Source organism: Bemisia tabaci, chromosome 4 (genome assembly GCF_918797505.1).
Source record: "Bemisia tabaci chromosome 4, PGI_BMITA_v3".
NCBI lineage: Eukaryota > Metazoa > Arthropoda > Insecta > Hemiptera > Aleyrodidae > Bemisia > Bemisia tabaci.
The window spans coordinates 7,706,770-7,721,312 of record NC_092796.1 but is presented as its reverse complement, the minus strand read 5'-3'; the positions used below and the strand labels follow the sequence as shown (position 1 = coordinate 7,721,312).

Here is a 14,543-nt window from a genome sequence, read left to right as displayed (position 1 = left end):
TACTTGCGGATCGAACATTATACTTTTACCTGTTTTAAGAGTAAAAACATGCTATTTACCGTTAAAAATTGAGAACTTAATTGACCACCTTATTAGCAGAAGAAATGATCGAGTGCATACATAAATGGTCAGCCTTTTACTATCTAATTAAATTTTTTATATTAGGCACATTACATGTGACATACTGACCTTTAGTTGTGATCGCACAGAGCAAAAATAGACTATTATCTCAAGCGAGGCGCTATAGCATTGACTTGATAAGAAAGCAGGTGAATGTTGCTCGCTGCTACTTCGTAAAGTTGCGTTCAAAGCTGACCGTTTCCTGATCAAACGAGTGTGATCCTGATCACACGTAGACAGCTGGTAGGAAGCACACGACATGAAATCCTGTCATTCTAAAATTAATCAGTGCAGGGCCGGATTAAGGGGGTGGCCACATGAGCCGCGGCCCATGGCGGCAAATCTAGGGGGTGGCAAATTTTGCAATTTTTTTAAATGTAGGTTTAAAAAAATCGGATTTAGAAAAAAAATTACAAACGAGAAAAGGCTACAAAATCTCTCATTTCCTGAGAGTATAGTACTTTCTAATTTGGTCGTCTTTCAGTGATACGAGAGACAGCACCTTTAATTAGTCGAGTTAAGAGAGAAACCAAACATACAATTTGGCCTGGAACGGCGCGACTTACAGAGAAATGATGACGAGGACTTGAGATGAAAAGGAGAAGCCCTTGGCGCGGCAATCAGCATGTAACACATATCAGCGCCTACAAGACTGCACGAATACTTCGCGCATTACATCAAACACAGTGCGGTTATTGTGGTCAGCGTGAAACGGATAGCGCCTACAAGAATGCATGAATACCTCACGCATTGCGCCAAACACAGTGCGTCAATGTGGTCAGCGTGAAACGTATAGCGCCTACAAGACTGTCGGAATACTTCACGCATTGCGCCAAACACGGTGCGGTCAACGCGGCGCGGCGGCGGAAGTTAAATCATTAATCCACATTTATTTTTGTTCTTTCATAATTTTTTCGTTCATTTCTTATGAATGGAAGGCCTTGTCCTTTAGAGATAATTTTTGCGTTGGGGAATTTATACAAAATTAACAGTATATCCTTGCATGTACCTCAGAGGAATAATAGGGAGCCTCCTATCTACATGGAAGTCTCGCGGCTTCAATTTTTCTTTTTTCAAACGTAAAAATCTTTAAAAATCTCGAAAATAAGACACTGGCCTTATCTAAATACTTAATTATCTGCCTACAGCCAAAATACCATTGAAATCTGCCGGTGTAAATCCAACTGCAGAAATAATTTTTATGATAATGAACATTTCGGGAAGCAGAAAGCTTACCGAAATATACATAAAGTTTTCGTCTGTATTCACATTCATCGCCCGGCTGCCAAAAGGGCGTAGCTACCTCGTTGAGATTAGCCCGTTTTAGCATTAAATTGTAATGGGTGACAGGGTCCATTGCAGAGTGTAATGATGTCCTCATGTCAGCAGGGCGGTAAATGGATTCCTCAGAACTTTCAATTGCTGAGTTATTGGCGGGGCAATAATAAAAAATAAAATAAATACGTAAATAAATGAAAAGTTAAATATTATCCTTATATTTTCAAAATCTTGACACTGTTTTGTTTATTGACGAATAGTAAAAAGTACCACGCAAAAAAAATTTCACGCAACTCGTTAATTCCTAACTTATCATCATATCACAATTAAAGACGTGAAAGAGGTTTTAAAGAGAATCTTCTGCTCGTAAAAGTCCTATTGCTGCGGAAAAACTAAAACGCAGCAGCAAGCCTTGTTGATCAAGAATAACGCACTACTTGCTCTTCAATCCTAATTTAAAGTCATCGAGGCCTGCTATTAATAATTTCAGTTTCTCACTCTTCAAAGGTCTTAAAAATCATTATGTGCAAAAAATATGAATAGGTATCTACATTTCACAAAAATTCCAAATCCTCTTAATTAAGATAATACAAGAAAAACATCGAAAAAATTTCGCACTATGCAAATAATCAACCATGAATCTCATTTTCGTGATCAGTCCTCGGTTAACCATGGTGGTGATAGAGATGGGAGTATGTGTTGTGGAAAATCAAATATTGCGAACAGTTCGAAATAAGACACACGGCTTGAAAATTTAACCAGAGAGACAATAGTTGTAAACAAAACTATAGAAACCACACAATTCTTGGACTTATTCTATCTTACTTGAGGAATGAATGAAGTTTTATTTTGGAACAAGTCGAGGAGAAACTATAGAATTTCTTAGAACTTAACCTTGTAGTATGGCAGAAATTTCTTCTCGATCGACCGCGGATAAGCCAAATCGCGGATATGTGAGACTCCACGGGGCTTTTTATCTTAAGTAACGATGATAAATCACTGTCCCAATAATTGAGCCTCCGAAAAGCTGATTGTAGGACCGTCAATCCTTGTCACTCGCCACAGTCTAGTGGTGGTTAAAGCCCTGACTACGGGATGACTTAATGCTTGCAGAGGAGGGTGTATAGGTATGATTCACCACTGTATTAAAATCGGATCGGTATTGGCGTTTGTTGAAAAGAATGAATGATCAGAGGTTCCCCAATGGCCCTTGATGAACAATTATACTGAACCCTCTGGTGTTGACTATAGGGGCTACTGGGCTAGTGGCGCGTTTCAGAGGATCGTGTTTGGATAAGTTAATCTTCCACATAGTAAATGACGTCCAAACGTTAAGTTAATGGTAAGCAATACGACTGTTTGGATATGTGTGCATGATTCCTAAGAGTTCCACGAGTCTGTGCCAAATTCTGTCAGTGTTGACCATCCGTCTTGCTGATCTAGCAGACGTGCAGTCATGTCTGCTGAGAATTTAGTGTCAGAGAAGGTAGTGGCTACTAGATGTCCTGGGAAACCATAAACAAACCTGCTACCACTCTTATATTTCTATCCGAATTTTCAACTAGGTGCCTACAAGACGGATTTCAGTTTCATTTGCGCAGGCTATAATCTCTTAATGAATGGACTTAAGTGACATTCGGTGCTGACTCCAGTGCCACATGTTTTTCAAAGGCACCATGTTACTTTTACCGCGGAAAGTTCATGGAGCTATGGTTTTCAAAATTCGGTGATTACGCAAGAGAATCTCTCCTTACGAAGAGAAGCCAACCATCCAAACACAGATCCAAGACACGTGCATCCAGCCCACTAAACGGACCTCCGGAGCCCCCTATGCCGTAGTCTCAGGACAAATACACGACTTGTCCTTCTTCAGCATGCCCTCTATACCATTGTAGAATCCATCGTTGAGGCTCTTGCCACCCTGGACAACCCCTTTGGCAGCGCTGATGGCTCCATCCGCGGCAGCATCCCCGACATCAACCATCCCTTCCACCACCGGTGACACCACCGGGAGCATCCTGACTACCGGTCCACGAGGTCATTCCGCGCGGCGTCCTTCACGTCCTTGGTCTTGTCCAGCCCGGCGTCGGCCACGTCATACAAACTGTTCGTGCCCGATTTGACCGCTCGAACCACCCGCTTCACCGTCCTCCGCACGACGTTGACCGGACTGTACTTGTTGTAGCAGGGACACGGGTCTGGTCCCCCACGTCTGGACATCTTTCCACCCCCACCTTCCTCGACTCTCGCCCCCGTGTTAAACACCGGTCCACCGCGGGCTTTCATCTTCCCTGCGCGGAGTTTGTCTTTGTTCACAGCCGAGACGGATTTGATGTTGTTGTCGAGCTGGCTCGCGATGTCCTCGAACGTCCCGCTGACGGACTTGAGTCGCTCGGGCAGAGCCTTCGTCGCCATCTTCGGCTTCTCCTTCTCCTCCTCCAGTTCGTCTAGTTGTCGCCCTCTGCGTGCTAGCAGTTTCTCGTACTCTTCCGTGCCTGCGTTGGAGGTCAACGGCACCGCGCTGGGTGTTTTTTGGGACCTGGTGGTTGGGGTGGTTGAGGGTCCGTTTCGGGAGGCGTAAAGTTTTGCCAGCCGCTCGGCTTGTTTTCGCCTGGCGAAGGGTGACAATCGGTGCGAGAAGGTGTCATCATCGTCGTCATCGTCGTAGAACCCCCTTTTAGGTGGTTCCTCTGACGGTAGGGACTTTGCGCCCAAACTCGGTGCTGGTTTTGTCGGGATGGACTTAGCAGTGACTGGGAGGGGTTTTCCAGTCACCGGGAGAGACTTTCCTGCCACTGGCAGTGACTTGGCACCCATCTTTGGAACTCTCCTCTGTTGCGGAACCTGTAGAGGCAACCGTTTCTTGTTGATGTCTGAGAAGGAGTTCACTCTTTTTCCGATCACCGAAAGCAAGTCAGATATGCTACCGGAGACGGCTACAGGTTTTTTCTCTGCAAGAGCTAAGGTTTTACCACCCTTAGGAGAAGGTTCCGATTTTTGAGTAACGCCCTGAGGGTTGACGGCGGCATTTTGCTGATTCCCGATTTCACTCTTGGGCCCTGTCAATTTATCCCTTGCGAGTTTCCACTTAGATCTACGCGCATTTTTGTCTGCTTGTTTCTGTTCGTCGGAGAGCCCCTTGGTACCATCAGCAGGTTTTCCATCGTCGGTAGTGCCTTTTGGTTGAGAACCGTTCTGATTTTCGGGTACTTTCTTCTCTGGTTCTTTGCTGGCTTCTGTTTGTGATCCTGTTTTAAGTGCTTCTTCTGATGGCCTCGCCGGCGAACCATTTTTCTCCTCTGGTTTCGGAGTTACCGGAGTTTCCTTTGCCTCTGCTTGACTCGTTTTATCAGTCACTTGCTTTGCCTCTGGTTCGGTTGACGGGTTGGTATTGTCATTTCGGCCCGTATTCGTAGGGTCCTCGCCCTGCGGGGGATGTTTGCTCTCTTTGGCCTCTGCACTGTCCAGGTTGCCCAAGTCCTCAGCAGGCTCAAATTCATCTTCGTACTCTTCATCATCAAGGAGTGGACCTTCAGCAGGAGAGCCTTCGGGTAAACCCCTTGCTGTTAATGCTGCGCTGTGTGCCTGAAATTGAAAGAAAAATATTGAAGCGGTTGTGTGGTTTTTCAAGGTCTGGTTGAGAGGCGAGAATTGCTCAAGCCAGTCAAGAGCGCATTTTTCTGGGTTAGTACTCAAAACCACCGATTACTATCCAGACACAGTGTTGTTCTGACTTCGGACTATCCGGATCAGTTTGGTAAAAATACGTGTGGCCAAAATAGGGACCCGAAGAATTTAGTATTTATCGCATAAATGTTCTTGTACTCAAGTGACTGTGAAAAAAAGATGGAGGGAAAGCACAGATGTCTGATCATTATGATTTGAATCTCTGTCCAACCGTATAGTATGTGCTTTAATTCATTAATATTTGTATAATATTGATTTATGAGTCCCTGGTAAAAATTGGCGATAGGAGCTGTGTTTCAAAATACCATAGGAGTTCTTATAGCCGACTAAAGATGGCTATTGAAAATCACATAGCTGACTGTAGAAAGCGGAGCAAATCATACAGCCGGGCTATACGAAGCTATAAAAAAGTATACAGTCGGGCTATAGTTCCTATCGCTGGGCTTTACACTTCATCGCCATTGGCTATAAGAGGCTATAAGAAATTGTGTAGAAATTCGTGTGCTTTGGAAATCATTAAGTTTGATACGTAACTACCTTAATATTTACAAAACACACATTATATTTTCCTTTAAAACATATTTTTTTTTTCATCAATTAAAATGAGAATAGTCCATACAGAGTGAGCAAACATTTCAAAATCATGAGTTGAAAAACGCTGACTCCACGAGATTAAATATTAGAGCCTACCACAAAGCGGAGCGGCGACGCACTGGCGCCTACAAACGTAATAGGGATACTTCACGCATTGCGCAATGCGTGAAGTATCCCTGTTAGGTTTGTAGGCGCCAATGCGCGTTTCGCGCTCACCTTCTCGCTGCCCACCCGCCTTACCGCAGCGTGCCACGGCGTCTGAAGCAACTATTTCACACCATCGTTCCAGCTCATTCAGGATCATTCAATTTTCAATGATCCTGAATGAGTTTGAATGATTCTTCAATGAGCTTGAATGATCCCGAATGAGCTTGAGTGCGCTGGCTCATTGGATCGTTCAACTTGAATGTGCATCGGGTCATTCACCCAATGTGCTTGAATGCGCTGGCTCATTCGATCATTCAACATGGATGCACTAACTCGTTGGATCGTTCAACTTGTATAATCAGGATCATTCAATTTGAATGATTCAATTTATCAGCTTATTCAAACTCATTGGGCCAATGATCAGGCTTATCGTAACTGAATCATCGAGAGCATTGAAATTGAACGACCCAACATGCTGGCTCATTCAAGCTTATTAAATCAACGATCAAGATTATTGAAGTTGAATAAGCCACCAGAATGATATGGATGATATGATCAGCAGATTCGGATATTCAAGTATCGGTCTGATGAGAATCTATCATAAAGAAATTGTAAAAAGTATAGAAGCAAAAGTACGTGGGTATCCATACTCACTTTGCAGTTTTTCTTCAACAGAAAAATGAAAGGGGAAAAAAAAACAAAAAAAAAAAAAAAACATATGATGATAGAAAAAGTTAAAAAAACACAGGCTCACCAGAAGTTTAATCCAATTCCTTTTGAAGTAAGCTCATCCTCCGCCCTATTACAGTAATAGCGTGAATGTACCTTTAATAAAAGTAGTTTGAAGGTGAAAATTTTTGCTACAAACCATCTCCCCCACGCTGTCAAGAATTCAAACCACAAAACAGTCATGATGGGAGAGGCTCGTAGCTTTGCCGCCGAGTTGTAAAGCTGCTCTGCTCTGGCTCTGCCGTGCCAAGGAAGAACGTCGTATGAGCCTTCAGACGTTGCCAAATTTCCTCCAATAAAAACCAAATTTACTGGGAAATTGCGGATGTTACTTTCTGAAATTTTCAGATAATTTTGTACTTAATTTAATCCAAAATATCTGAACTTTTCAAGGAAAAATATACAAGAATGTTTTCAAAAATACATGTTTTATCAAGGGAAATTTGGCAACTCTCAAATATTCATACGGCGTTCTTCCTTAGCACGGCAGTGCTGCGGGGATACTTCTCATTGACTACTGAAAAAGTTAACTAAAAGGAAACATGTTAAATTAACAGCATAACCAGAAAAATGTTGAATTGAAGAATGAACCGCGCGTTTAGAATTACACGAGCAATGTCGCCGTTACTTTGATTTTAAAGAAAGAAAGCAGCAAAAATTACATTGGGATACAAGGATATGTAATTGATTTTGTCTTTGAAATAATTAAATTACCTTAGATTGTGCTTTGAATTGAAACAAGGCCGAACGTACTTACAATTTTGTGCTCGAGTGTTCGTTCTAATGAAGTGTCATCAATGGAGAAAATTTTATCGGAATAAAATTGTGTCTTCGGAACACAAAGCAGTGCATTTGATGGCTGGAACACGACTCACAAGTATAAGGTAAGTTCATACTTATAACTTGTTAAACAGTCTAGGGAAATAACAAGAGATAGAATTCAAAGCAGTATAGAAGAGAAATTACAGAGCAGAGGATTTTAATTATCGAGAAAAGAAGGGTTTCCCTCACACTAGCTTTTCCGGTAAATTCGTTAGTCTTATGACAATAAAAAAAATGAGCCTTACATGATAATATAAAAAATAGAGACAAGAAAGTGACGTAATCGTAGCAACCCTTAAGACAGGAGGATGGAAGAATATTTAAGCAATGTGGCAACGCCGTTACTTCCCCGCCTCCCGCCACTGGCCACTCTGCAGTTTGCTGCGTGAGGAAAACAAAGGAAGATGCCGTTGAGCAAGGGAAGATTTGGAAATTCCACCCCAAACCTACGCGGCCGAGGGCTCGCGGGGCTCGCGTTGGTCTGATCTGATCAGTCTAGGACTACGATTAGTCTTACTGCCTGCGTATCATTAGCGTGTCGCCGCTCAGATTTTTCTTCTGTGTTGCTTTAAATTTTCTCGTTTTTTCCCTAGACCGTTTAACAAATTATCAGTATGATCTTACCTTATACCTGTGAGTTGTGCTCCAGCCATCAAATGCACTGCTTTGTGTTCTGAAGATACATTTTTACTCCAATAATATGGTCTCCATCGTTGACACTTCATTTGAACAAACACTCAAGCACAAAATTGTAAGTACCTATTGGCTTGTTTCAATTCAAAGCACAATCTAAGTAATTTAATTATTTCAAAGACAAAATCAATTACATATCCTTGTATCCGTATGTAATTTTTGCTGCTTTCTTTCTTTTAAATCAGAGTAACAGCGATGTCACTCATGCAATTCTAAACGCGCGGTTCATTCTTCAATTCAACATTTGTCTGGTTATGCTGTTAATTTAATATGTTTCTTTTTAGTTAAATTTTTCAGTTGTTGATGGAAAGTATCCCCGCGGCAGCTTTGCAACTCGGCGGCAAAGCTACGAGCCTCTCCCATCATGACTGTTTTGTGGTTTGCATTCTTGACAGCGTGGGGGAGATGGTTTGTAGCAAAAATTTTCACCTTCAAACTACTTTTATTAAAGGTACATTCACGCTATTACTGTAATAGGGCGGAGGATGAGCTTACTTCAAGAGGAATTGGACGAAACTTCTGGTGAGCCTGTGTTTTTTTAACTTTTTCTATCATCATATGTTTTTTTTCCCCCTTCATTTTTCTGTTGAAGAAAAACTGCAAAGCAGTGAGAATGGATACCCATGTACTTTTGCTTCTATACTGTTTACAATTTTTTATAACAGATTCTCATCAGACCGAGACCTTGACTCATTGGAATTCAACGATCAGGATCATTCAAGCTGGTTTGGATTCAACGATCAGGATCATTCAAGCTCGTTGAAATGCAACGATCAGGATCATTCAAGCTGGTTGGGATTCAACGATCAGGATCATTCAAGCTCGTTGAAATTCAATGATCAGGATTATTCAAGCTCGTTGGAATCCAATGATCAGGATCATTCAAGCTCGTTGGAATCCAATGATCCGGATCATTCAAGCTCGTTGAAATCCAATGATCCGGATCATTCAAGCTCGTTGAAATCCAATGATCCGGATCATTCAAGCTCGTTAAAATCCAATGATCAGGATCATTCAAGCTCGTTGGAATCCAATGATCCGGATCATTCAAGCTCATTGAAATCCAATGATCCGGATCATTCAAGCTCATTGAAATCCAATGATCCGGATCATTCAAGCTCATTCGGGCGCATTAAAATTCAATGATCAAGTGAACGATCTGGATCATTCAAATTTGAATGAGCTGACGAAAAACTCATTCAAATTGAATGATCCGGATCGTTCATTTTTCAATGAGCTTGAATGAGGTATTGCACAGTATCATAAGAAATTGAAGGCGCTCCAACATATTAAGAATGACAAGCATCCTTCAAAAGTACGAAGCTTTCCTCGCAAAATAAATCAAGATACTACGGCACAAAAAGATAGCGGTAGTCCAAAAACTAACTAAGTCCTAGTATCCGTAATTAGTAACGTTTAGCATAAACTTTATCGTCTGGCTGTTGCTTAATCGCCATCGGCTATAAAAGGCTATATTAAATTGTACAGCCGGCTACAGAAGCTATTGGAAATCTTACAGCCGGCTTTAGGTCTATAGTATTTTGGAACACACATTCTACTGCCAACTTTTACCAGGGGTTCTATATAGACTATCTTGAAATGCACGTTATCTAGATTGGTCAAGTTTCTATTAAACCAGATAAGTGGAAGTTTTGTGTATCTGAACGCAAGAGTATTCTTTTTGATTGGCAATTCATTGTGATATTCTGGTGAAAATGGCAAGAGGCGCTTTCCTTTAAAACAGAGTAGACATTAAGATCAGAGCAAAATGACAATCACGTTGGTATCAGAAAAGAGTTGGACTAGTGCAAATAACGTTGTCATTGGCCCTGATCAGTATCAGTTGAATACTCATAAGCATACCAATCAGTACTGAGGTCAGTTTTCAAAAGGACTGATTAAGACTTACATCAGTGCCGCACTGGTTTCAGTCTTTTTGACACTGATATAGGTAAGTGCTATTTTGCGCTGACTTTAGCGTCGGCGCTGTTTAGACGGTACAAGCGACTTGCCTTTTTTACCAGGGAAGCGTAAGAGCTTTCTGGGATCTAAATTGCCAGACCTTGCAAGCGCTTGTGACTAGAATGGTTAAAAATGTGGTTTTATTTACTAATGTTTACGATAATTTTCTTAAACTTTATAAAAGGAAGAATTTTATTCGATTTAGATATAGATTCACTGAATTATTTCGAGGAAACTCTTTTAGCGGCTAACCTTGGACACAATGGGTTAGTAATAGGTGCCGCAAATGTTAACATTCGAAAGTTAATGACAACCCTCCTCCACCCAAAATAGTCCCAAGTTTTTTTACCCTGAAGGTATATTGGAGCTAAGTTTCTGCACTCTCTCGATAAAGGTAAGCTTGCTATACTGGCATGCGTGCATGAGGACATCAGTTATGTGTAATATTGATGAGAGGCAGAATCCGTTTCGATGCATTGTGCTAGTTTAGGAAGGGCAAAACCTCAGATAATGTTTCTAAGTCCTTTAAACAGACGAACACAGCTCACCAAAAGATTTAATTAAAAGTCTGGAGGCTGTTACTGCCTATTCTGTTCTCTACAGATGTAAGGTAGGTATATTTTTCTTATGATCATAACAACATCCCTCCCATACCGTGTAAAATATTTCCTGTGCAACAAATATGCTTTCATACGCATTTTAAACGCATGAAAAAAACATCTGAATAGAAAAAGAGGACAATTAATGGGAGGAGTCAAGGTCGAAATAAATTGGATTTTTAATGTTAGTGAGTACCTAATGATCTCATAATGATAAAATGGAACACTTAGCTGAGATAGTGGGATAACGTTGAACTTTTTGCGGATCCGAATAAAAGGTTAAAAAAAAAACTCGCGAAGTGAAAAATAAATTAATGATAATATCGTTTTGCCTTGCACAGAACGTTCATACGTTCGAGCAATGAGACACGGATTGAAGCGTTAAATTGTCAACATCATTCGTCGCAAACACAAGCAATCATCACAATAAAGTGATTTTTTATACACAATGGCCTGTCGAAGAACGATCTCGGCACCTTCAATTTTCCGTGATACACTCCGCTTTGTTACGCCGCTTTAGTTGCCTATCCGATCCAAATCCAACTTAAGTTATTGACTTCAGCACCTTCATGCGCTTATGCAAGTAAATGCTTCAAGGCTCATGCTTACACTTATGCTAATGTTAGTTTGCCAGTTGCCACCATGAATCCACGGAGGAAAAAAATGTCTATTTCAATTAAGTCACAGGCATTATGTTCAGAGCTTTCTTCCCTCCTTTATTTTTTATTTTCGATTTCCTTTATATTTGATGTTTTTCTATTTATCACACGTGGCCTTGCAAATAGCCAAAGACTGCTACTTGCCTGCGACCCATAGCTGCAATTTGCGTTTCTATCCAATACGCTGGCGCTAATAATCTGCTGGTATTTTCAGGAAGGATCGCGTCAAGAATGAGACGGGGACTCGCAATGATCTGCTCTAGTTTAAAGCAACATTGCAAATAAGACAAACGGAAACAAACACAACATGGAAATAGAGCGAGGGAGGATGCGCGTCAACGACGGCGCAGAGATACAACTATTCGTACTTGATGGACGTCCGTGCTGCATCTGAAAAATTGGAGGCGCGATGACGCGAAGCGTGAGCTCTCAATGCTCTGCTGTATGCTTTCAGTGAGGTGTCGCTCAGATTCAGGAGAACAATTAAAAAAGAGGCCCGAACACATCTCTTCTACCTCTGACTGTGTTACTTACGTAGTGCTTGAAGCACTTTTACGAATAAGACAAACGCAAACAAACACAATACGGAAATAAAGCGAGAGAAAAGATGCGCTTTTACGACGGCGCAGAGATACAACTATTCGTACTCGATGGACGTCCGCGCTGCATCTGAAAAATTGAAGGCGCGATGACGCGAAGCGTGAGCTCTCAATGTTCTGCTGTATGCTGTCAATGAGGTGTCGCTCAGATTCGGGAGAAAAGTTAAAAAAGAGGCACGAATACGTCTTTTTTGTCGTCGCCCGTGTTGATACTCGTTCTTGCTTCTTTTTTCAGGTTCTTGCCTGATTCTTTTTTAAGATGGATTTTTCGACCCACGTCTTAAGCTCTTGTAAACCGCAGCACTGACAAGGTTCTTGTGGAAATAATGGTGCTTGGATGCGTCCAGTGGCTTTAATTTTTTATGTTTTCTTTAATTTAAGAAGTCTGTCGGTCACTTCAATACGTTCAATTTTACAAGTTTTACTCTGTGCGATTAATAAACTTTGAACCTGAAAATAACGTAAACTTGTGCTGCTTTGCCAAAATTTTCTGAACCCCTCTCCACGAAGGGGATGCCCCATCAGGAAATATCACATTACGCCCCTTTAACCAGCCAAGGGTCTACACCCTCAGATGCGAGTCAGTCCGACCCTGCCTGAAACAAAGTCCTTTTGATTTCATAGCAGGTCAAATGGTCGAGGGTAAGACAATTTTTTTTTCCCTGAACGCCACAAACACAATCCTAGCAAGCGAGCTACATTTCGTTTGTCGTAGGACTTAAGAACAGGTATTCCTGCCAACATATATTTTACCCATCTGGACTAGAAATTAAAGGATATATCATGAACGTAAAAGAAGGCGGATGAGGTATAGGCGAAAGCTGCTCTCAAGGTCGCATGAAAGCTCAATCTGTAACTTTGCAGGTATATCTCACATTTTGTATTTAACCGCTACTTAAATTAATAGCCACAGGTAAACATTGCATCGATCGATTTTCTCTGAAGCAGCGAGGATCGGAGATTGAATCTGATTCACATCGAAAAAATGAGATTGGAGGGGATTTCATCCTGGAGGGGATGATTTTTCAACATTTGGCGCAAAGGACACCCAAAAATTGACCATGTGGCAGCGATCCAAAGAAGGTTGAAAAATGAAAAATTTAAGAAAAACTAAAGTTTACCGACACCGTACCTACTATTGCTACCTGCTGCAATGAATAAGTTCAAACGCTCACAACATCATCAATAATGTCAATTATCACTTGAAACTTTGATGCCGTTCTTTGAAAAATATAATAAAAGGTATCGTCGAAATCTGGAAATCGACTTTTGTAATTCCACAGCTTTGAATAATTTGTCTTCCCCCTCAAGGCGCAATTCGTTTGGACTCGGTTACAACTTTAGAAAACTCTTTCAAATCGGACTGCGAATCCATCAGAACCAAAACTTCTTCTTAAAATGCATTTGTTTAAAAGTATAAATAAGTATAAATCCTTGGTCTTACTTGATGACACAGCAATAAAATCCACACGGTCAGCACAAACTGGCACCTCATTTTGGGGAGCGCAGCTAAAATCACAGCACTTTAATCTTTCATGAAAGCTGGAAAATGATGAAATGGCAGTCGCGTGGAGGTTTTATACCGCGTCTTTTTTTTGCGATCCGCTTCTCCTCTTAGGCTTGCATTTGGGCGCGTCAAACAAAATCCTATTGGAGGGATGGCTGCATTCGTGCTACGACCAGGCACGGATGGAAGAGAGCAGAGCTACAGACGCAAAAATAATTAGCCGAGAGAAACAGCTCGGCTAAAAAATCATGGGAGAGAAAATTAATGGAACACGCAACGGAGCCTCTCCTGACTCTCGTGACTGATACAAAGTTCAAAAGGAGTTTTTCTGCTTTTTGGAGTTTTTGTGTTCGCTTGGACTGTGATAAATATGTGGTTTTTCCTCGTGTTTTAGCGCAAACTGCGCCGGAACAACATTGGTGCATACGTCATCAGCACATCAGCATCAGGTCATCATTGTTCTATTTCTAAAAGCTTGGTATAATCGAACAAAAAATACAGTTTATACCCAGAACTTTATGGTATTGTTTTCTGGTAGAATTGCGTCTAAAGTTCTCTTAAATAGTGATATACCTCTATGTTGCGGACCTCTGTTATGTTGAGCCAGGGGTGTGGTGAAATGTGGCTGGGATCTGCGTTCATTTTATCCCTTAAGGCGAAACTTCCTCCCCTGACACCCCCCCCCCCCACCAGATTTTTCCAAGTTTCTCACTATGAATGAGACATGACAGCGTGATTTGACGATCAAAGTCAAGAAAACTATACAGTGATAATGGGTTTAACAAGGTCACGTAAATTGAAAAGAAACACAACTAGGACGATTTCGTGTTTTAAATTTATATTTTTAGGCTTTAATTTTATGTGGATAGTTATGTAACCTAGCAGATTTATCTTGATTGTGTTCCTCTTTTTCCGTTTAGTTCTGTTGAAAAGAACCCATTTTTTGGGGTATTTCTCTTGTATCCCACTATTATTTCTTACGGAAATTTTCCGTCACGTCACCATCCAGCCACAGTCATGTCGAGTGTGGAAAGTGGTGTGGTGGCTGGCCAAACATATTGCGATGAGGCCTATGTACATCGATACGTTCAATTTCTTGCTTTCGATGATATTATTTTGTCTCTTATATATCCGATGAAATTTTTTT

At 41.2% G+C, this 14,543-nt stretch overlaps 1 protein-coding gene across 1 annotated transcript; it reads right to left on the bottom strand.

Annotated features, from left to right (window-relative positions):
• Positions 1-1,589: 1,589 nt before the first annotated feature.
• LOC109037610 (uncharacterized) lies at positions 1,590-13,487 on the bottom strand. The gene is made up of 2 exons (XM_019052372.2): positions 13,334-13,487; positions 1,590-4,983 (listed from the first exon to the last, which is right to left on the bottom strand). Exons 1-2 carry the CDS (start codon positions 13,382-13,384, stop codon positions 3,421-3,423), a joined length of 1,614 nt encoding a protein of 537 aa, XP_018907917.2. The 5' UTR covers positions 13,385-13,487; the 3' UTR covers positions 1,590-3,420.
• Positions 13,488-14,543: the final 1,056 nt, after the last annotated feature.